General features: G+C 34.6%; 2 protein-coding genes and 1 pseudogene across 11 annotated transcripts; 1 reads left to right on the plus strand and 2 right to left on the minus strand.

Annotated features, from left to right (window-relative positions):
- Window positions 1-2060: 2060 nt before the first annotated feature.
- On the minus strand, window positions 2061-4479 carry LOC111012043 (Pentatricopeptide repeat (PPR-like) superfamily protein). The gene has a single exon (XM_022286069.2). It carries the CDS (start codon window positions 4299-4301, stop codon window positions 2238-2240), a length of 2064 nt encoding a protein of 687 aa, XP_022141761.1. The 5' UTR covers window positions 4302-4479; the 3' UTR covers window positions 2061-2237.
- A 1008-nt stretch (window positions 4480-5487) lies between these two features.
- LOC111012092 (outer envelope protein) lies at window positions 5488-10234 on the minus strand. Of its 9 annotated transcripts, none has more exons than XM_088120217.1 (7): window positions 10090-10227; window positions 8973-9105; window positions 8348-8435; window positions 7178-7258; window positions 6914-7090; window positions 6628-6826; window positions 5488-5821 (listed from the first exon to the last, which is right to left on the minus strand). In XM_088120217.1, exons 4-7 carry the CDS (start codon window positions 7234-7236, stop codon window positions 5624-5626), a joined length of 633 nt encoding a protein of 210 aa, XP_087976343.1. In that variant the 5' UTR covers window positions 7237-7258; window positions 8348-8435; window positions 8973-9105; window positions 10090-10227; the 3' UTR covers window positions 5488-5623. The 9 variants fall into 9 exon arrangements, with proteins under 9 accessions (XP_087976343.1, XP_087976342.1, XP_022141813.1 ...); XM_088120216.1 differs by lacking the exon at window positions 10090-10227 and adding an exon at window positions 9899-10073; XM_022286121.2 differs by lacking the exon at window positions 8973-9105 and having other exon boundaries at window positions 10090-10226.
- Window positions 10235-16288: 6054 nt separating this feature from the next.
- On the plus strand, window positions 16289-24004 carry LOC111012072 (uncharacterized; annotated as a pseudogene). The gene is made up of 5 exons (XR_015788928.1): window positions 16289-16432; window positions 16961-17221; window positions 17910-18122; window positions 19315-19564; window positions 23445-24004. The product of XR_015788928.1 is annotated as an uncharacterized LOC111012072 (transcript).
- Window positions 24005-25009: the final 1005 nt, after the last annotated feature.

Consider the following 25009-nt stretch of genomic DNA (forward strand, 5'->3'; position numbering starts at 1 on the left):
ACATATACAATATTTCAAACAAACAAAATCAGAAATTGAAACTTATCAGATGGAGTGCAAACCCTTCAAATTGGAGATGAACTGCTCTGGCGACTGAGAAAAATAGAGGACGTCAATCGGAGATGAATGCAGGCAGAAACTACCGGAGAATAAGAACCGACAGAAGGAAATGCTCTTGCGAAGGCGGTCGGAGATGAAATAATCTGCGATAAAGAAAAGCGAAGCCGCCGGAGAGGAAGGGAGACAACGACGATAGTCGGAGAAGAGGAACAGAGGTTCGGAGGAGGGAAACCCGACGGTCGGGGGAAGGAAAGAAAGACGAGGAAGAAGAACGAAGGTTTCTAAAATTTGGGGGTTTAGCGCCTTCCTCCCAATTTACCAATTAGAGATTGTTTCATGACATATCTAAATAGTTTCTTTAGTACAACATGCGGGGTGGAAGATCGAACTCGCAACCTCTTGATTTGAGATATATGTCAATAACCGTTGATCCGTGCTTGCTTTGGCAATACATATCTAAATCGTTAAACTATACTCATGTTCGAATCAAACTTATATTTAAAATCATGTTAAATTACCAAATTTAGTCCATATAACTTTTGCTGAATTATTATTTGGTCTTTATAGTTTATACTTGGCTTTAATTTGAACCCTGTGACTATGGTAATATAAATTACAATGTGGTTTACATAGTTTTTTTTTTTTTTTTTTTTTTTTTGAAGATTTCTATAATTTGGTTAAACTTTAGTTTTAACTGTCTTTACCCACCCCTTTCTAACATGGTCACTATCACATTGCCACATAAATTATAAATAGAAAATAAATCATATACTCGTGTGATATTTAAATTGATATTAAAAATTTAACGAAACTTATTGTTCAAAAAGAAAAAAAAATGGATCACAAAATTTGGATATCTACCTTTCAAATACACAAAAAAGATGACATATCTACCTTTCAAATATACACAAAAAGATGACACATACACCAATGTTCTAAATGTCGGTCAACACATAGGGGAAAATCGTTTTTACCCCCTTATTGATGATTTATTAAAATATCGCCGAAATGCCGCGGTAATGTCAACCTATGGATAATATTTTAAAAGATATCGTAAAAAAAAAATTAAATTGCCCAACCCAAATTAGAGGTCCAGCGTTGCCCGGCCCGCATCAGAGGCCCAGCCTGTATTCACGTTGCCTTTGCTTTTTTTTTTTTTCCTTCTTCTTTCTTTCTCTCTTTTTGTAATTGTATGTTTAACGTATAATTATTCATTTAGTTCAATTTAGAATTATAAACGTCCATCAATGACTTGATTTAGAACTAATTATTTTATAATTCTAAATTTCTAATATTAATAATAATATTATTCATTTAGTTCAATTTTCAATATTAACCTATTTTTATTCTAATTGAATTTCTTTTTTCTTTTTTCTTTTTTCATTTTTTCTTATCTTGCTTGTTATAAATTATTAATTATCAATAAAAGATAATTAAGCACCATTGAACTTCAATTTACTAATTCAAATTATTTTCATCAATCTTCATTATCTTATTCCGATATTTCTATCGACATCGACAGTTACATAACTAAGTTACTCATATTTTTACATATGATGGTTAGAAGTGAGCCATAGTACCTAGAATATTTGGTGCACACATACGTTCCAAGTTCCAAATCATCCAGTGTTATGCAGGATGAGTACTAGTGATTCCAATCTTAATCAAGCTCACCATTATATTTACAAGATCAAATATCAATTGCAAGATGGATACACAGAAAGATACAAACCCGTAAACCACGTCTAAAAGGCCACTGTTCTTTCTACTAGGACAATCATTCAAAACTGGACTAATTCCTTTCACATAATTAAAAAGAAGAGCTCTGTAACAACATTGACAAACTCACAATGATTTTTCAAAATCTAAGAGGTAAGAACATTCACAAGACTAATGACCGAATCTTTCATAGTTCAAGCTAGATTGGACAACTAATTTCATTCCGAAAAGCACCTAGAATTTCACTCAATTGTAAATTAAACGCATGTCTTATGCAAAACTTTACTACTGCATAATGGCTCGGCAAGGATGTTCATCCCCTGCCTCGAATACTCATTTCTGAAGCCAAAAATAAGCGCCACCCAATGAAACTTAGATGTCAGGACATTATCACGCAATTGAAAAAAAATAATACAAAAAATCACAAACCCTAATCATACCTAAAAACACAGAAAAACTTATGACAAGGAAGAACTCCTCATTTCTACATACCTTCTAGCCTCCTCCAATCGACCGAACCGAGTAAGGACCGCAACGAGTAACGAGTAATGTTCTTCCGATGGCTTAATCTTATACCTAACCAACATTAACTTGAAGATGCGCAGTGCTTCATCAACAAAACCAGCTTTGTTACAAATAGACAGAACCACTTTGAAAGTAAAATGGTTTGGAGAGATACCAGAGGATCTCATTTGGTCAAAGAGATTAACTGCTTCCTGAAACTCTCCATTGTCTCCATGAGCTTCAATAACGGCAGTCCATGTCATTGACCCCTTCACGGGGATTGCCTCAAACACCGTTTTTGCCGTTTGTACTGCTCCACAGTTACCATACAGCTTCACAAGTTCGGCAGAAACAAAATGGACCGACTCGAAGTTTCTCTTCAAGACTTGCCCATGTATCTCCTTCCCCAGCTTCAACCTTTTTAGTTCACTGCATATGTAGAGAATTCTCGCCATGGTAACTGTATCGGGCCGGTGCTTCGATAGTTGCATTGCTCTGAATATACCAATTGCTTCGTGTAGACGCTGATTCTCTATGTATGAATCAATCATTGCTGTCCATAAGATCACATTCCTTTGTTCCATGCCATCAAAAAGCTTTAGAGAATAGTCCATTACTCCGCATTTTGAGTACATTACCATCAAGGACGAAACAATAGACACATTCGGGAGGAAGCAATTCTTCAAAGCGTAAGCATGAATCTCCTTCCCTGGTTTCAAAGCCCTCAATTCGGCACAAACTGGAAGGATTGTGGCAACGGTAACAACGTCCGGTCTAAATCCCTCCTGCTGCATCCAAATAACTGATCTTACAGCCTGCTCTAGCCTACCATTTAAAGCATAACCTGACATCAAAGCAGTCCAACAGATAGCATTCCTCTCCATGGATCCGTAAAAAACCGCTCTACCCGAACCGATGTCCCCACATTTGCAATACATATCAATCAGAGCAGACTGAATAAAGATCTGCTTTGAGTAACTTTTTGTCTTTATAACATAAGCATGAATTTCCTGGCCTAATCTCCTCGCCCAAACTTCTCCAAGAACAGGAAGAACAGTGGTCAGAATGACCGAATTCGGCCTAATGCCTGCATCTATCATCTTTCTCGTATATTCCAAAGCTTCCCTTTGGAGGCGATTATGTGCAAAACCAGCAATCATTGATCCCCAAACCACAACATCTCTCTCAGTAATTTCCTCAAACACCTGGCGGCCAAGCTTAATCTTACCACATTTAAAGTACATATCAATCAAACTTGTCCCAAGAATTGAACTCCCAACCAATCCATTCTTAATCAAAAGGGCATGGGCCTTGAGCCCTTGGGTAAGCGCCGATGCACCCGCAAAGCTCTTGATGATATTAGCAAAAGAGTAAACGTTCAATTCAACTCCCACCCTTCTCATTTCGGCATAAGTCGAGAGAACGCTGCGATAATCCCGCCGACCCGCCATTACAGTTCCTCTAAGCAACGCATTCCAAGGATAAACACTCTTGCTAGAGCTAGAACTTTCATCAAACAGCTTCTGTGCATCTTCCAGAGACCCACAGGCAGAGTACATATGAACAAGTCTAGTACGCAGAAATTCATTGTTTTCAAGCCCATTTATCCGAATATGAGCGTGAATCTGTTTCGCATCACCCAATGATTTGGTTCTAACGCAAGCAGTAATAAGGGAAGAAAATGTAGTCGCATTAACTGGGATGCCTCGTTGATCCAAATAATCCATAATGGTGAGTGCCTCCTTGAGCTTATTTCGCCGGGCAAATCCTTGAATATCCTCGTAGATGGCATGTGGGTTTTTGGTGTGAAGCGGTAAAGATGAGGGAAAAGCATCTTTCTCGGCAAAAACTGGACGGTCTTGGTTTCGAAAATTGGCAACTATTTTGATGTTCGACGGCAGTGTCGAGGATTTGGTTCGGGAGAGTTGGTGGCCGGAATTGGTATTAGCGGCGGCGAGAGGATTTGGAGGGAACAGATGAAGATGAAGGGATAGCGTGATGGAGGAAGAAGTCTCCATGAACTGAGGCGAAATTGAAGGAGGTTATAGAGATATAACCGCCGCAAGCGCCGGCCGGCGAGCGGCTGAGGATCAAATCGTGCGACGGCCGACGGGCGCGACTGTAACGTACCGGCTCCAAGTGCTGTGCTCAGATTTCCTACGAGTTGAAATGCTATCTCCTGGTTCTTCAAAACATAGCATTTCTCACTTATTTTAATTTAAAAATTAATTACTGTACAAAATTTAGTTTTGTTGAAATTAGTATAATTTTAAAATATAAAATTAAAATCAATTTACTATTAATAAAAAATATGGTAAAAATAACTAAAATGAATGAAATATCTCACAAATTAGCTTTTAACTTTAGTTTTATTTTTTATATTATTAGTTTTTACAATAATTGCAAATGATGTCACAATATAAAATTCAAATTACATCCATTATTAATTTTTAGAATATAATCTATCTTTTAGTTGGGCATTAAGATGTTCTTAATTATTTTGTAATACTTGTAAAAAATGTTGTTATTGTGTTTCTAATAATTAGTTTATTAAATAAAAAGTTTTTGTTTTATTCATTAAAAAATAATTTATTTAACTAAATTTGTATGTGGTTTAAAAATTATATAGATATTACAAGTTGGTCAAATATATTTTATTATTTATAATTAGTGTAATTGTAAGAATATAAGATTAACAATAATTGCTATTATTAATAAAATAAGTTAAAATAAAAATGTATGCAATGTCTAAAATTAGTTTTGTTGATAGGTATAGTTATATATAAATATAAAATATAAATTAAATCAATCTATAATTTATATCTTATTAAATGTTAAATTAATTATGTATTTATAATTGATCAATGTTTTATCATTTTCTCTATCATTAAAATCTTCTAAATTATTAGTATATAAATTTGTTTTTAATACAACATGTGAAGTAGACATTTGAACTCATTACTTTTATATTGAAGATAGGTGTGCTCGGGTTGACACTTCAAATTGTCGTGGAAATGAATTAAATGCACAAATTTAATAGTTGGAGGGAATTGAAAAAAATTATAAAACTTTGACATTTCAAAAGCTTACAGGTTCTACAATTACATATAAGAGAAGGCAAAAGGGTAAGATAACCCCTAAAAAATGTAAACTTTCACATTCTCTTATGATAATTAATTATTGTTAATTAGAGAAAGAGAGAAATAATTAATTAGTTATTTAAAATTAATTAGTAGTGTCATATCTAGTAATTTACAAATTGAGAGATGATCTTAGAACTGAATTAGTAGATTGATGAGCATAAAGAAGCTAAAGTCTACCAATATGCATACATTGGGAGTTACGAGGAATTAGTGGTGCTGGCAGTCGAATACTTCTTAACTGCATTTGAAGATTGATGAGCAAAATACTTTTGGCGAAGAATTACATAGGGATAACTAATGAACGATAATATGTGTGCAGGCTTTGAGAAGGAAAGAATTTCGTACCACACCTGGTTGTTCTTGTCCATCTCGATTGAAAACCGTTCTTCACCGGCCTGAGTTTGTGAGAATTCAAAATCATATTAGTTGCGCTCAGTATTCGTAGGATCCGAAAGGGATTTAAAGCTGGAATGTCAAAGATGGCGAAAGGTAATCATAGAAATTGAAGAACAATGAGTTTTTAGCCTAGAAGATCCAAATAGAGTGAAAGTATTTAGAAATATTAGAGACTTACTGGGGTGTTGTTCTTAGTACTCAAAACTAGAGTCTACTACCAAATATAAGGTGGTGCCTTAGGTTTTTATTACTGAAGAAACCAAAAGAAATCTCAAACATACTTTAACCAAGCAAAGTCTATTGAAAGAAACTCTTTTTCCCCGAAAGAATTTTTTTTTTTTTGTTGGGTGTCCAAGTTTTGCTCTTCTATACTCAAGGGACCTGCACCTACCTCAAGGCTCGGACTCGAAAGACATCAAGAATTTTTTGTATTAAGCTCACCAAAAGGTTCAAATTTGAGACCTCTAAATTAGTATGACCAAGAGACCCGAAGCCCAACATAATTGCTTCTCAGGAACTTTCTAGAAACGGCCAATGTGTTTGCTAGATGTCTCGAAGGTGAACTCAAATGAACCCTACATCTTTTCAGTCATTAATAAAGGAAATTAATGACTGGAAAAATTTTAGAGTAGACTACAATTGAGTATACCTTCGAGCCATCTAGCAAAGGCATTAACTAGTTTAAAACTATCCTGGCAAGAAATATTAACACCTATGTCACATGCATGGGTGAGTCTTTTGCCTGAAAAAGTAGTTTGCAAGTAAGTCTTTAAGCAAAGAAGGGAAAAAAGAAAAACCAGCTAACCAGAAGATGGCCTTGAAGGGTACCGCTGCCAAAACTGAAACATGTCCTAGCCATTTTGGCATCCCTATTCTCATTGACATACACAATCTGGAGAGGCATCACCACCCATGGAAGGAACTCCTTGGAACAGACACAAAACTTCACTCCTGGATTAACTGGGGTCGAGGAATCGACAAATGCCCAATTCAATCCAAAATGCCTGCAAATTTTGAACAGGATGAGACTAAGATTCCACGTTTAATAGTAAGGTTACTCTTCGACAAAAAAATGTATAGCCAAAGCCCACCGCCAGTTCTGAAGAGCTTTCTTCCCCTTTTCATAAGTCTCAACACCAGATCCCACCAAAATACGAGCATGGTTCAGAAGAAAACCTTCCTGTTGGAGCCCCTTGTCTTCTTTAAGGGAAGAGCTGGGATTAGCAGTAGCTCCTCTAAACTTGCTGCTATAGTTGAAGGAACCAGACCTATTGATGTACATCATGTAACATTTCACTTAGAAAAAAGAGCCAGGCCTTTATATTTCAGTAGGTTCCTTTTCTTATCATTCTAACCTGTCAATGCAAGCCTTATGTTCTAGTGGAGATGGGCGAGACCAACACAGGAAGACCATCTTAATCAACAACAGCAATAGCCTTCAAATAAAATATATTGAAAAATGAAGTCACTAATAAGGAGCAAAACAGTTCAAAATTCTTCAAAAAGAAAGATCTAGGATTTAAGTTTCTTAGGGCAAAAGACATCTCAGGTCTCTCGGGCCGATAGGATTTGAATTGCGTGAATCCCAGACCGAGATTAATGCAATTTCAATGTGGGGGACGAATCTTCACATGTTTGGAAATGAACCATTAAAACGACAAGATTTAGCTAACTGAAACTATCATTATAAAAATGTAGACAGGAAACAGAAGGGTAGTGCAGCCATGCCAAACAATGAAAAATATCAGTTGCAAAAGAAGTAAAAATTTCTTTTTGCTAACAGAACCTTGTTGGTGACTTATTGTATCAATGTCCATTGATAATCAAGAGAGTTAAAAATGAGAACTTTCTGCGAGTTTCAGCTGCCAACAAATCCCCAAGAGCCGAACAAAAAAGAGAAATAATGAACAAAAACTTTTGATTTGTAAGTTTTATTTAGTCTCGCCATACATCCAACTATGGCAAAAACCCACTCTTGTCACCGTTATACTTATTTTGTTATCTGTGGCTATTGTATAATTGTATTTATTTCCTTTGTATCTCAGTTTCCTTATGTACTCCTGTAATCCATGTCTATTTAGGGTTGTAAAAAGTGGTAAGAATGTAATGAGAGAAATTTATCTCTAACATCGTGGTACCAGAGCATGGAATATGGGAAAATCAAAGGAAGAACTGGGATCCAGGTGTTGCTTCTCTTTAAAAGATTATAAAGCCAACCATAAGGAAGAATTGATTGGAAGAGTACTATGAATAAAAATGTCAAGACAATGAAAGATAAGAAAGCTAGGACCAATCGTGGGACACAAACAAATTTACAAGCACGACATATTTCCTTTCTAAAGGAGTTTGATTTTTTGTAACTAGATATGGCAATTAAAGATTCAAATATTTTCATGGTAGTTTAACTAGTGAGGGAGATTTATGGCTCATCTTTGCTTTATGAGATAATTAAACAAAGTTCAGCAATGATCAACTAGTCCAAGATCATCACATAATAAAGAAACTTGATAATTGTGCATAGATACCTGCTGAAGCTTCTCTTTGATATCCTTGAACAGTGAAAAGTTACCAACTAATGAATTTCAGCAGAAAGTTGTGAATCAAGCTCAAGGACTAAGGTCAAACATACAAGAAAAAACTGACACTGTTAATATAACAAGTAGTTTAAATTGATCACTAGAAAAGATTGCTTTCGGTATCAAAACTGCTCTGATCATTCGGAACATATTTGATTTGATCACATGAACAGCCCAGATTAAGAACATGAACAATAAAAGAGTGAAATATATCATAAGAAAAAAAAATGTGAACAAAAGAATTAAAACTAACAACCTGTGATACCACGTATAGAAAGTTTCTTTTTCCTGAATAATGAAGCAAGAGAAAGGCAACCAATAGCATCTACCCTTGCAAAATGCCATGCTCAATCATGATTCGAGCTTTATTTGAAAAGTATAGACCAAGTTATGTTTAGCCAATGTCATGAGTCCATCACAATTTTGCAAGCATGAGGGCCAACAGGTTTATTTCTTGAAAAGCATTTCCTAACGTAGACAAACTAGGGCATGTACTTTTTCAAAAAGAGTGTAACCAAAACCAGTAGCCCACAACAGATCAGGTGAGGATTGTAAGACCAAGTTTACAACTTACCCAAAATCAATCAATGGACGGACATAGTTCAGACCAAATATATAGTAATCGAAAGGCTCTCGAACTGCTTCATGGTGTGGTGAGAAGACAAAAGGATCCCGAAGGATATAGAAAGCACCTTAAAATTCTAAACCTAGACATAACAATTACATCAATCTAGCAGCAATATTGTAGGTGTAATGCACACATTTTCAAATTGCAGTTAATCATGATGCCAGAATTAATATTAGTAAGTAATCAAGAAAAGGAGATGAAGTATTCTAACTAAAGGAAACATATCCCTAACTTCTCTCTCATCTATATTTTCCCACCTATCTTTGACTAAGCTTTAAAGTGAGCCATAGTACCTAGAATATTTGGTGCACACATACGTTCCAAGTTCCAAATCATCCAGTGTTATGCAGGATGAGTACTAGTGATTCCAATCTTAATCAAGCTCACCATTATATTTACAAGATCAAATATCAATTGCAAGATGGATACACAGAAAGATACAAACCCGTAAACCACGTCTAAAAGGCCACTGTTCTTTCTACTAGGACAATCATTCAAAACTGGACTAATTCCTTTCACATAATTAAAAAGAAGAGCTCTGTAACAACATTGACAAACTCACAATGATTTTTCAAAATCTAAGAGGTAAGAACATTCACAAGACTAATGACCGAATCTTTCATAGTTCAAGCTAGATTGGACAACTAATTTCATTCCGAAAAGCACCTAGAATTTCACTCAATTGTAAATTAAACGCATGTCTTATGCAAAACTTTACTACTGCATAATGGCTCGGGAAGGATGTTCATCCCCTGCCTCGAATACTCATTTCTGAAGCCAAAAATAAGCGCCACCCAATGAAACTTAGATGTCAGGACGTTATCACGCAATTGAAAAAGAATAATACAAAAAATCACAAACCCTAGTCATACCTAACAACGCAAATCGAAAGAAATTTTTTCAGGCAAAATTTGTAGTGGGAAGTCAAACTTGTTGAGAAACTTCAGAAGGACTGATCGAGAACTAGTCGTACATCGAGCATTTCATTTTCTTCGAATCTCAAATGCATTGAGACGAATTCGATTATGAGACTAAAAAATGAAACTAGTATAGAAAGACGAACCTCGTTAAGCAAAGCCACTGGTGGTTCGTGTGAGAGGAACACACTAGTGCCGCCGATTGCGAAGAACAGAACTACGAAAACTTGGTGAAATTGGGATTTGTTTTTACTCCAAAAATAATACAATTTGTATTTTAACTCTCCTTAATAACATCTTATTTGTGATCATTCCATTCAAAATTTTTGTTGATTTTTCCACATTTGAATATGATAGAATTATTTTTTTTGAAAGCTAAGACTAATTGAGATTGAAGGTAAAGTTGGCGGGGATAAATAGACGATCCTGGCCCTACATTCTATCTTTTATCCCAAACTCTGGGATGAGAGGTAGAATGTAGAGTCAGGATCATCTCGGTTCAATTGATTTTACTCCCTAAATTATACCTTTGTCTCGATTCTAACCAGAAATGAGACTTAAAATCAACCGTGCTGATTGTTTTCTTGACTCCTTAACGAACCTCTCTCATATAGATAAAAAAAAAGTACCCATCACTTTCGTGTTTCATTAGGAGCAAAATTTTGGAAGAAGATAGAGGCTTATGGTGCTTGACTTTAGCTTTCTACACAAAAATGTAATTTTCTTTATATTTTCAACTCAAATTGTTACCCAAAACTTAATATATGCCTCTTTAGACTATGATAAAGCAGTATTCATCAATTTGACACATAACCTAAGCATTTAAACATGATGTCTGAGTAAAATAAAGTTGAAAAGTACACGATTCAACATTTTTTTTACCTTTGTGTAGACAAGGGAAATTGGTCTCTGTTGAACTTGATCCAAACCAGGTTAGCTTTTGGTTCTTAATCAATAATCTTTCATATATCTTGTGATCATGTAAAGTTTTTTCACGAATGCACCAATTAATGTAATTTTTTTTTGATAAGTTGAGACACTCGGAAAGAAATCAGATTTTGTTGTTTTCCATTTACATAACAACTCTATCTTTTCAAACTCAAGCTTTTACTATTTTGTTGGAAGCGCGATATACATCCACAAATTAAGAATCAAACGAGACTTATTAATTGATGAGAAACAACTCACTTTTATAAAAAATTCTTCACAAAAGTACAAACTTAGTTCGCCAACTCTCTCAATTCTTGTCCACATACTTGCTTGAAATACACAAGTGCCCATATTAATTTCATCCTATAAGCTTATACATACATAAAGCCACAATTAGTCCATCTTTTTAAAACTTATATATAAGAATGCTTAAACTAAATCCTAGTGGATGTATATGTGTATCATGTATCTAGATAATTAAGATAGGTTTAATTTGTAACGAAAAACGAAGATCAGCCATAGAAAGGAAGCAAGATAGATCGTTAATTACTAAATAAGTATTTGATTCATTGAAATGAAAATTAGTTACATGCATTTATAGAGAACTAAGAAAAACTCACCACTAAGTCACTACCCTTGAATTTCTCTCCAATCAACACCACCATGCCACTAAACTACTATGCCCAAAATTTCTCATAAGTTTACATCCACTCACTACTACTTCCTGTTGTGCAAAATACACCAATAATCGTTGCTTCTTTTATCAAACAATATTAATCATAATCCAAATAAATCCACAAAACAATATTAAAACTAAATCAAGTAAAGATGGGAAGAGAAGATGACACCAAAATTTATAGTGGTTCGACCAATGTGGTCTACATCTACTGTGTGCAAGGTGAGAGCAAACTTATACAAACTCTTCTTTAGATTTTTCTACCTTGGCTGCTACTGTCAAAAAGTGTAACAAAATCCTGCCTCTTTTTCTCAATCTCACGGCAAGAAAAATGGTTCAAAATTAGGGTTTCACACCAATGTAATAAGAGAATTTATAGTAGGTGTTCCTATTTTGTCACTTTGATTTTGAAAAATGGCCAGATGATTTTTGTTAATAAAAAAATGTCCATTCCGATTTTTCCAACTGTTTTACAGATTTAATTTTGATCATCTTACCCTTTCTATTTAATTATTATTTTTTAAATAAAAATAATACTCTCATTCTCAAATTTGTTTCTTGTTATATTATCTGTCTTTTTTCTACATTTTCTCTCATAGATTTTAGAAACCATTTATCTCACTTTTTAAATATATATTTGAATATAACAAACATAACTCAAAGAGGATAGCACAGAAAGTGAGACACGATCAAGGGCCGGTGTCGCGAGGGAGACAACGGGAATGAACGAGAATTGAACAAGGGTGACAACAAGGTCGGGAATGGACAGGATTGAGCAAAGGAGACAACGGTGGACCAAAAAGGTGGGTGACATAGCTGTAGGTGGGATCAGGAGTGGATGAAATTAAGCAAGGGATACAATGGTAGAGCAACAAGATGGGTGAAAAAGTTGTAAGTGGGGTGGGGAGTGACAGATAGTAGAGAAGAGAGAGTATGAGTTTCTACGGACAATACTTTTATGAGGTATACATTTTTTTTTTATATTTTTGTATTAATTGTGTCACAAAAATAAACATTATGCGTTAATCTTATTTTTCACCGTATATGTTCATTTTAATATTCAGGTATCTGTTTATTTGTTTTTGTTCATTTGTCCACCGTATTTGTTTATTTGTTCACTGTATTTGTTTATTTGTTCATTTGTTCACTGTATTTGTTCATCATGTTTGTTACTGTATTTGTTTTCATCTTCGATATTCGTATTTCCATTTCTAAAATGATGTTCTTGTTTAAATTTTGGTATTTCTATTTTTAAAATAATTTTTTTGTTTAAATTTTGTTTTAGATTTTAATTTAATTAATATTTTTTCTTTTAGGTTTGTTAATAAAATTCTCTTAGAAAAATATTTGAATTAAAAAATACAGGTAATATTCTCAAAATATTTAGATGATTCATTAGAAAAAATATAGGTATTATTCTCGTATAAAAAATGATAAATAATATATTCATTTAAAAAATCATGGAAGAGTAAGTTCCTACCTAAAAAATTAGCTGAGATTTTCCTATTTATACATTGGAAATTTTTCAAAACTGAAAGTTGTTTGACCATTTTTTAAAATGACTTATTTTAAATGACTATATCTATGAGGCTTAGGTTTTTTTTCCTCAACCGGGAATCTTGCCCGACCCCGAGCAAGGGCCTAATTCACGTACGTAAAGGGAAGGGTGGGGTAGGTCTTTCACTCTTTTTTTTTACGTCAATAGATGAGTGAAGCGAAGGGACGAGACAACGATAGGCACGAGTTCCTTCCAGGAGAGCATGTAATTGAAGAAAAGAAAAACCACACCAAGCTATGGGTGCAATCATTACATATGACTTGGCTATCGGCCTGGCCTTTTTTATTTTTCGCAAAGCTTGGCTAAAAGCCTGATTTTCCTAAATATTGGCTAGCTCAGATAAACATTCCAGCTATTCAAAGAAGGCGGTCCATGTAATAAAAAAGTATCACATAATTGGGCTTAAACAAAAACTAAAGGCTCAACCCAACTTCTTTAATGTAATAACCCGCTGGATGCTTGAGTCCAATATTTTAAATATCGATGTCTTCGGAAACGTCGAGGTCTCAATTTATAGAAATATCGATGGAAATATCGATAAATTGTCAATGTCGATGGATATTTCTGTAAAAGTTAGAAAATTTTAAAAAATCGTAAAAAAATATTTAAATTAACAAATAAACATTTTTCTATTTCTAAATTAGTTAAAAATAATTTATTTTAATATTATGTATATATTAGTGACATTTTGTTGATATTTTTCATATTTTGTAGATTTTCTTGTACTATGATGGAAATGTCGATTTACTCCTCATATCGATGTCGAACCTATGAAAACATGGATATGTCGATGGAAATATCGACAGATATTTAAAATCATACTTGAGTCACAAAACAACATTTCCAATAAAAACCAAATTAACTACCCACTGCTACATTAACTTCTAAAACCTATCAAACACTAACATGATAATTAAACATAAATTTGCACTAAATTTTAATATAATTTTCAACCAAAGAGAGCTTTGGCATTTTGCATGAGAGGAGTGAGGGAGATTAAGAAATGAGCAGAGAATCTGGCATGTAAGAGAGGAGAAAAGAGAGGAAATAATAGAAATGGATGGGCATCGTGCATGTAAGATAGAGAAAATAAGAGAGGAAGGAATGTGAATGATCATTAGGGTCATGCATGTAAGAGAGAGAAACTATGTGGGTCAAGATTTGGTTTTGCATGTCAAAGAGATAAAAAAATATAAAAGAAAGGAGAGAACCGAAGATTGGGAGGAAGCTCCTCTTGAATTCTTACAGTAGCACATAGACAAGTGGACCACGAACGAATTATACAATATTAAAAAAAAAACACTGGTGTATATACTGCTAACCAGATAGGAATTCCAGATTCCATATATTAGTTGGAGGAAACAAACTTGACACCTGCAGATTTAGAGCATTGTTCTCATCGAGGCCTACATGGTCAAATAAATCTCAAAATCTCATCTTTTCTATTTTTTTCAACTTCCATTTTCTCTCCCCTCATTAACTTCTTAACTTCCTCATTTTTCTTTTGTAATGCCTCACCATTTTTTATCTTTTTTTTTTGAAGTTTTTTATTTTCATTTCACAAACTCTTATTCATTTGTCCTTCTTTATTTTTTCTTTTTAATTTAATGTATCTTTTTTTGTATTTGAAAAATATGGAACAAGATAAACAAAAAGACAAATTTTTTTTTTTAAATTCAACTTTCCACCATATGTACATTTTGAATTGTGAAAAAAATACAAAGGTCGTTTTTTACAAGGAAAAAATATAATTTTTTTTTACCAATGGAAAAAAATATTTTGAAAAATAAATATGTGGTATTGAAAAGTACAGTAAAAAATATACAATAAATTTGAATTAAAAATATAATAAGAGATAAAAAAAACAATAAAAATAAAAGGTGAAGCATTACAGTGGAGAGAAAAAATTGGAAGGATGAGAGGTAATAAGGAGAGAGAGAAAAAGAGGAAAGAATGAATGGGAGATATTGATGAGATATTGAAAATTAATAGATAATTAAAAAAATCAACACTTGTTTATATGTTATTGGATCCCATAGGTATGTTTAAGGTGCACAATGCTCCTGAATAATCTTCAGGAAGTTAAATGACCTGCAACCAAAATTTTATTTTGTTTGGAGAAAATCAATCTATTTTCCTTGGTGTGTAACTTTTGGATGAAATCAAAAGCAAAATCGTGATATGACTTATGGCAAAAGTGAGGTAGCAATGCAAATCTCGGATCGGTTGAGATCGGTACTGTTTTATCTTTTTTTTTTTTAGTTTTTGTCACCACTATTACTTAATAAAATTCTTCTTATTTGTATTATGAACATTAGTATAGTATATCAATTAATTTCGTGTCAACACCCAACTCTTAATATATTGTGTTGGTGGGAAATTGCAGTCGAGGGCCACGTACGTGTCACTCTGACGAACAATCCAACCAGAGAATGAGTGAACCTGAAACCAAGATAACTCGACGCTGGTGCGGTACCCCACCTAACACACTCCGACGATTAAATCAGTCATCGAGAAAGAAATAGGAATAAGCCACTTTAAGCATAAGTGACACGTTTTTCACTTACTTGGTGAAGGTGAGGGTCTTTCCTTTTATAGCATGGAGTGGCCGACCAAGAAGAACGACGGTTAGAGGTGGCAGGGGCGCAACGACGTATCGTTCGAAGAGCATTTGGGAACATGCTCCCGACAACCATGGGGTGGCAACACCACCTGTGACTCTGGAACTCGTCCCCTATAGCTGTAGGGTGCGTCCTTAGTACCGATAACGTGCACCTCCTGCTACGGTTATATACGGAGCCTAACCGTCTGTGGTCCATTGTAAGATGACATGTGTCCTGCTCGGTGATACCGACTTATGGAAAGTGACCGTATGTGGTCCCGCATCCACTGACCTGCTTGAGTTTTACCCCTCAACATATTGAAACATTGCTGAAAATGGGACAATATGTAATATCTTCTTGTTTATTTATCTATTCTAAGAAAATCATTTATGTATGAATACTTTACTTTGGTTGTTACACTAGATGTCAAATATACCACTCAATCTCACTCCACGTGGAACAAAATGCTAAAATGCTGAGCTCAGACCAAACGTTTCTCACTTCACTTCCTCCATTCAATCTTTTTTTTTTATTATTATGTAATCTTCCTCACCCTCACCCTCTCTCTCTTTCTCTTCTTCTTCTTCATACTTTTTTTGTTCAACAATTTTTGTTTTTGATCATGGTTTCTTATTCGAAATGCGATCAAGATTTCTTTTCTCCAACTGATTAAGCATTTTTTTGCTAAAGTGAAAGGTGTGTAACTAAACTTCAGAAGCTTGGTAAGCGCACGAATTATTCTGCGTGTGGGAATTATATCTTGAATTTTGTCTTGTTTGTACCATTTCATCTGGCTGTGAAAAGTTGGTTTATATTATGCCATATCCTTGGCAGTTGTGCAAAAACTTTATGTTTTCCTTGAGAAAATTATCTTCTTTCCAATGTTCTTTAGGTCTGTTATTAACATGGTTAACCCTCTTTTAGAGGTGTGTCTCTTCAATAATGAGAACGAACTTTGCCCTTCTCATCATTAAATATTTGACAATTAAGAGTCAGAAATGCAGAAACATAAACTTTTTTTAAATAATGAGTTGTCAAACATTTAGTAGTGAGGAGGACAAGGTTCCCCTCATTGTTGAGGAGATAAGTATTTTCCTTTCGTGAGTGCTCTTACTTATGTTTTTTTTGGACAAATAAGAGGGAGGAACATTCAAAAACAAAAATTTTAGTAGTGGTTAGTTCGGTTGAACTGACGACTAGAGAGATAAATATTATTTGGTATTATTAATGAAGTTTTAGTGTTTTTGCAGGCAATGATGATTACAGCAATAGGAGTGGCATTTGCAGTGGTTGTTATTGGATGGGTTTATGAAGCACTTGTAAAGGCTCCACCTCCAAAGACATGTGGATCAGAAAATGGACCTCAAATGAGTTCACCAAGAGTAAAGCTGAGTGATGGGAGGCATTTGGCATATAGAGAATTAGGAGTTCCCAAGGAAGAGGCTGAATACAAGATCATTATTTGTCATGGCCTTGATAGCTGTAAAAATATGGACTTGCCTGTCTCTCAAGTACCACATTTTTATTCTTCTCTTTACTCATCAATAATATGTCTTCATCTTGGTCTTTTTGTTATCTTACCATTAAAATACCCTTTGGCCTAATCTGAGCTTAGCCTTAATCATATCTCGTCCCTATCTCTGCTACCGATATCATTTTCTATCCCCTCAAAATCCTCTATCTAATTTTGTGGGAATTAGGGCGAGAATTCTAGGCAAAAACTCGTAGGAGTCAAGTTCGCCATAGAGAGAACTATTTCCGGTTTACTTCTTTTTTATTTTCTTTTTTATAATTTTTTTTGAAGCAATCCCTATTTAAAAAAGGTTAATTCTCCCTTGAGGAATCTATATTTAAAATTAAGAGAAATTCTTAAACTTCTCAGTCAAGAAAATCCATTGTCAATGAGGTAAATAGCTCCTATCTATTATAAACTCTTGTCAGGTCCCTTATGATCTTAATATGTCCATGACTGTTTTGACTCATCGATCTTGGACCGAATCCTATTTTTAGACCGAATGCTTATTTGAGCTTTTGAGCTTTGATACCATATTACTATTCATGAGTTTACATCTCAAAATCAATTGACAATGAGAGGAATAATCCATATCTATTATAAAATTTTGTTAGACCATTTTTCTTTTTCACGTGTCATCCTTAACAATTTGATCCAAGAGAAGTAATAGTCGGTTTGATTTTCAGGAACTTTTGGAGGAGCTTAAGTTGTACATATTAGTGTACGACAGAGCTGGATATTGTGAGAGTGATCCACATCCATCACGCTCAGTGAAGACAGAAGAATTCTGACATTCAAGAATTAGCAGACAATTTGCAGCTTGGCACTAAATTTTACGTAATTGAATGTTCAATGGGAGCATATCCTATTTGGAGTTGTCTGAAATTCATTCCACACAGGCACTTTCTCACATTCCTTTCACTATCAATCCATTTTGTTTTTCTTAGCTAAACTATAATTAAATTTGGTCCTTCATCAACTTTTTAACTTGCATTTATTTAGTCCATGAAGTTTCTAATACATCCCTTGGCTTTCAAGGTCGTGTTGCCTAATTCTTATACTTATAAAAAGTTTATTATAGGTTGTTAGTTTGATGCTTAAGTGAAATTATGAATGTATTTAAAAATTATGTTGAATAAAAAATTTGGGAAAATCCGATAAATGGGCTTTCTACACAATGAGTATTGTTTTTTAGCTACTTTTTTCAAAACCTATGTTTTCTAATCTTTTGCTGACATTACTTAGATATCAAATGATTTCACTGCCCCTCCATGTTTTAGAGCGAGATCGAGAGATCGAGAGCGAGAGCGAGAGAAATAGATGAGAGAGAGGAGAGATGAGAGAGCAGGAGAGAGTGAGAGAAGAGAGAGTGAGAGAGATAGGAGAGAGAGAGAGCAAGAAAGAGAAATAACGAGAGAGAGAGGAGAGAGGAGAGATGAGAGAGAGACAGAGCGAGGAGAGGGGTATGGAAAGTCATTTGGTATACACGGTGATGTTATTAAAAAATATAGATTTTGAAAAGAGCTACTAAAAAACAATACTCTATCAGGAAAAGGCCTATTAATTTATTGCAATTCCCCAAAAATTTTACTATGTCACGTGAGCAGTAATTCAATTTTGTATCTAATAAGTCACAGAGTATTTCAATAATTCTTGAACTTTTGATATTATATCTAATAGGTATCCATATTCATGAGTTACATTTCAAAACCAATTGACAACAATGAGAGAAATTTCTCACTTTTGATATAAACTCTGGTTAGATCTCTTATATTTTCAATATGGGATCCTTAACAATAGTTCCTGAACCTTCAATTTTATGTCTAATAAGTCATTGACTTTTCTCAACATTTTTTTTAAATTCATAGACTTATTAGACATAAAATTGAGAATTTGTATCTTTTAGAACCTTAAACTTTCAATTATTTGAAACAAAATTGAAAGTTGAGGGACTTGTTAGACGAAGCACAAGACTGAAAGTTTAGGGATCTATTTGACACTTTTCTTTGAAAGTTGATGAAGGAAGTAAACTTGTAACTTAACATAATTATTTTTTCCTTCAATCTCTTAAATGGGAGCTTTATTTTGTAGACTCTTAGGAGCTTTCCTGGTGGTTCCTCTTGTGAATTTCTGGTGGCCTTCCCTTCCTCCAGCATTATCGCAACAAGCATTTAGGAGACTTCCTCAGTCTTACACAAGGACGTTTTGGATTGCACATCACACACCTTGGTTGTTCCACTGGTGGATGACACAGAAATGGTTCCCAAAGATGGGGAGCGAAGGCATGTTTCCAGATTCAGATTTAGTGATTTTAAACAGGTTATTGAAACGCCCAGAACAGGTACTTATCACTATTCATGGGTTACCTTATCTAACATGCCCATTTGAAATGGTGCCTCTTTAGAGTTCATCAATATTGGGCCGGATCCCATTTTTGGATCGGATGCTCGTTTGAGCGTTTTGGCTCTCATACCATATATTCATAGGGTTTCATCTAAAAACCAACTGGTACTTAGAGGAGTAGCTCGCTAATATTATAAACTCTTGTTAGGTTCCTTATCTTTTCAATTTGGGATCCTTAACAAATACTTTTCTTCTTTTTACAATAGGTGCTTATTAGCTTGAGTTTGAAATAATATTTTTTTAAGTAATTTGTTAAGGTATATATGCATTGTTGGGAAAAAATAATATAGATCAATCGATCCTCCTGTAAGTTCTTCAAATAGGAACTATTTGATTTTCCTTTTCCACAGGCTAACAGCAGATAAGTAAGTGACAATAACAAAGGAATAAGAGATAGAGATAGAAAAGCTTAACACCACAGAGATTATACTGGTTCGCCCATATCTTGAGACTACGTCCAGTCTTCTGAAAAAAAAACAGGTTCAACTATAGTTGGGAATATTACAATGGAGATCTCACTCAAGATATTACTATCTTGCTTCTAAGTAGCCTAACAACGTCTACCTAGGATTACACACTTGAAAATACCCTCACTAAAACCCACAGGATACAAAATCCTTTTTTCACACACTGCCCACAATCACTCAAGTCTTTCTTATTTTGATTCTGTACAAATGAAACCTTAACAAAAGAGTTCTATTTATAAGAGGTTAAATATCCCAATCCTTATAGGAAAACAATATTGTAATCCTTATAAGACAATAATATCCTACTCCTTGTAGGAATTGGTAGTAGTGTTTGAAAATCTTTTTCCTTGTAGGACACGGGTCATCTGTTTTGGCTCCATTATCCCAACAATCTCCCACTTGGAGACAAAACATCGATTTTGCCTCCCACTGCAACAACAGTCTTTGATAATCTTGAAAAACTCCAAGGCTTCTACTGCAACAACTTCTGATCTTCTTGAAAAAATCTTCAAGGTTTCTCCTACAAGTTTAAAAACTTGTAAAACAAAATATCAGAAATCGCTGGTCTCATCTGTCTTTGCCCTGAGGTCGGGCAATCTACGTGGTCTTGTCTCCCAAACACAAGAGACACAGTTACGTGCTCCCACTCAAACTAAGTGGTGATATTTGAAGCTTCCTTCTTCGTTCTCAAACACTGATTCTTGAAGAAAGAACTTCCCACTGATGACTTGACAACTATATTCAAGCCTGCTGCCAGAATTGAAACTTCATTCTTTACCTCAGCACCTACTGAGTTTATCTTCTCTGATGCAACTCTTCGCTGACGCGACTTCATCAATTCACCCTTTCGTCTGACAACTGGAGATAATCCCAGACAACCTAAAGAACTTGTTATCGTTTTTTGACTTCCCAATTGTTGTATCTGAATTGATGGCAGATCCTTCTGATCTGTTCTAGTTGTCTTCGTTGCTGGCTTAGTCCTACCTCTTTGGACACCATCTGCAACTTGCATCCACTGTTTCAATGATCCTCTGGCAACACTCAATTGCGACGTGTAAACTGTAGATCTTCTGTGGCCAATTGCCACCAACTTGGATCCTTTGGTGAGCTTCCACTGGTTCCCACCAAACTCACTTTGATAACCATCATCGTCCAACTTACCTGTAGAGATAAGGTTCATTTTGATACTGGGTACATACCTGACATCTCGCAGTAATAACTCAGTCCCACTATTGGTCTTCAATCGTATATTTCCAATCCCTTTAGTCTTGGAAAGTCTTCCATTCCCCATCCTCACGTGGCCGCAATTGCTTCTTCTGAAAGATGTGAATAATCTTCTGTTTGAAGATATGTGTACTGAAGCTGCACTGTCTATTACCCACTCCGATGACTGGTTTCCTATTTCTGTGTTGCTGTCAACATAGACGAGGGCATCGTCTACAACTGCATTTGACTCTGCCATATACCTTTTCAGATCCTCTTTTAATATTTTACAATTTTTCTTGAAGTGACATTTTTTGTGGCAGTGAAAACATTGAACATCTCTCTTCCAATTCCTCTTACTATGCTTCTGCTGCCTGTCATTAGACGCAACTTTCTCTTTACCTTTTTCGACAGCCAATGCTGAGCCTTGTACGGAAGTAGACTTTTTTCCACTCCCCTTTCTGCGAATTTCTTCAGCAATTGTCGCATCACAAATTTCTGAAAATTTCAAAGATTTGTCTCCTAACGAATTGGACACTGCTGTCTTCATCGTTTCCCAACTTTCAGGTAAAGATGTTAGCAACTGAATAACATTCACTTCGTCACTAAAAGTAATCTTAACTGATGCCAATTGATTGATTAATTTTGTGACCTCATTTATGTGGGAATTGACAGAAGTATTCTCTTCCATTTGAATGTTAAAGAACCTCCTTACGAGATATACCTTATTATTAGCTGAGGGTTTCTCATACCTATTCTCCAGTGCTTTCATCAGATCTATTGCTGTCGTTTCGTTTGCTACGAGACTTGCCACATTCATCAACAAACACAATCTGATAAAGGCAACTGCCTGTTCATTCGTCTCCACCCAATCTTCATCTTTCATCCCTGCTGGTCGTTCCTTTAAAGCTTTATTCAACTTCTTGCAGGTCAAGTAATCCTTAATCTGCATCTTCCAATATTCGAAATTGGCCCCATCGAACTTTATGATTCCTTCAAAACCTGACTTCTCTGCTGATCCCATAATCTCTGAACCAAACGCTCTGATACCAATTGTTGGTAAAAAATAATATAGATCAATCGATCCTCTTGTAAGTTCTTCAAACAGGAACTATTTGATTTTTCCCTTCCACAGGCTAATAGCAGATAAGTAAGTGACAATAACAAAGGAATAAGAGATAGGGATAGAAAAGCTTAACACCACAGAGATTATACTGGTTCGCCCCTATCTTGAGACTACGTCCAGTCTTCTGCAAAAAAAACAGGTTCAACTATAGTTGGGAATATTACAATGGAGATCTCACTCAAGATATTACTATCTTGCTTCTGAGTAGCCTAACAACGGCTACCTAGGATTGCACACTTGAAAATACCCTCACTAAAACCCACAGGATACAAAATCCTTTTTTCACACACTGCCCACAATCACTCAAGTCTCTCTTATTTTGATTCTGTACAAATGAAACCTTAACAAAAGGGTTCTATTTATAAGAGGTCAAATATCTCAATCCTTATAGGAAAACAATATTGTAATCCTTATAAGACAATAATATCGTACTCCTTGTAGGAATTGGTAGTAGTGTTTGAAAATCTTTTTCCTTGTAGGACACGGGTCATCTGTTTTGACTCCATTATCCCAACAAGTTTTTGCAACCTATTTTATGAGCATTTTTGGAAAATGTCAATTACTCCTTAAACACCTATTAGACACTTTATATATTCAATAATCTATTAGACACAACTCTTCCGAGTACTTATTTAAACTAGTGTAATTTTGAAAACTAAAAGGACACATAAACAGTACTTTGAAATGCTCTTAGATAAAACATGTACATTATTGTTTCTTCTAAAAATACTTCTAGAAGAAGTATTTGCATTTCTGAGCAGAAGGGCTATTTTTATTTTCAAGTAGTGTTCAATCGATTGCGTATTAAATCAATATTCGGTTGATTGGTCGTTAGAAAAAAAAAACAAAAGAAAAACATTTTTCACAGACTACACTTTATGTTATTGAAGATTCAGCAAACAACCTATAACTTAGTTAGATCTTTACCACTATATATGAACATTTTACACATAATTGATATGCTAAAGCAATATATAATAATATTTGTTGTTCTGATATTTCTCTTTTGCAACCAAATTTAGGAAAAAGTAACACAACAAGGAGCACATGAATGTCTTCACAGAGACTTACTTTGTGGTTATGGAAAATGGGAGTTTGATCCCATGGACTTAAGCAATCCATTTCCTGACAATAAGGGATCTGTTCATATGTGGCAAGGGATTGAAGATCGTATGGTTCCTATTGAATTGAATCGTTTAATAGCACAAAAGCTTCCTTGGATTCAGTATCGTGAGGTTCCTGATGCTGGCCATCTATTAATTCATAAAGCTGAACATTTTGAAGCCATTCTAAGGGCTCTTCTTGCCCGATAGCTTCTTCCAATATCGATCGTGCGAGCGAGCGGGCGACGTTCTGCAATCATTTACTCTTGTTGGTGTGTTGAAAAGTTATGTTAAGGCGATACTGATCATATCCAAAAATCAAATCTATTAGTAGTACATAGGCATGTTCAGCTTGTTTATTTTCAATGTATGAAGAACTTAATAATTTCTCTCTCTGGAATTGGTCTTTTTTAGGGTTTCTGTTATTTTTAGGAAGCATATATAGAGAAAAAAGAGAACTTATACTATGTAAGTACTAAGCAGTGGTTTATCAACATTGTGAAATTTTTTGCCCTCCTTAAATTATTGTTTAACTATTATATTGGGACACGTGGTCATGCCAGTTGGACATACTATTTTGGAAGAATTTTACTAATGGATAAGTTGAATTTCATATGTCAAGTAACATTTAAATCAGTACCTATCGTATATTGCAGTAATTGATGAATTTTGAGATTTACAATCAAGAATGATTCATGTTATTTATGCAAATGATTTAGTTATTAAGAGCTACGAAGGTTACAAAGAATTTAGGCTTTATGTCGTAAATTGTTTTACTGTAGATATCAATGAGCTTCTGAATTGTGTGAAGAAGGTGATTGTCTTTATTAAATTGATTTATGATTTGATATCAGGGAAATTTAAGCAATGTGGATTTATGCATGAAGTTTGTTACAACGATTTACCTCACTCTTATTTGTGTTTTATGAAAAGTTGAATTGATTTAGCTGGGGTATCCGTCTTTATAGAAGCTTTAATTTTCGTGCTTATCCTAATTGTCGGTTTAGTTTATGCATGGCGAAAAGGAGCATTGGAATGGTCTTAATTTTTGAATAGTCAGACAATTAAAAAAAACATTGAGACAGTTATGAATTCCATCGAGTTTCCCTTACTTGATCGAACAACCCAAACTTCAGTTATTTCAACTACATCAAATGATCTTTCAAAATGGTCGAGACTCTCCAGTTTATGGCCGCTTCTCTATGGTACCAATTGTTGCTTCATTGAATTTGCTTCATTAATAGGTTCACGATTCGACTTTGATCGTTATGGACTGGTACCAAGATCTAGTCCTAGACAGACAGTTGACAAAAGTTCAAGTTATGTTAGACAATTTACATTTTGTGACATTTTTTATTTGTGATGGAAGATTTATCCGTGACAAATTATAACAGTAGTTGTAAATACATCAATGACAATTTTTTAAAATTGTCATGTTCTCCTTTTCTTATGTCTTAATCTATGACAATATATAACTATCATGA

The sequence above is a fragment of the Momordica charantia genome, assembly GCF_013281855.1.
Source record: "Momordica charantia cultivar OHB3-1 chromosome 11 unlocalized genomic scaffold, Mcharantia_2.0 BLBB01000011.1, whole genome shotgun sequence".
In the NCBI taxonomy this organism is placed as follows: domain Eukaryota; kingdom Viridiplantae; phylum Streptophyta; class Magnoliopsida; order Cucurbitales; family Cucurbitaceae; genus Momordica; species Momordica charantia.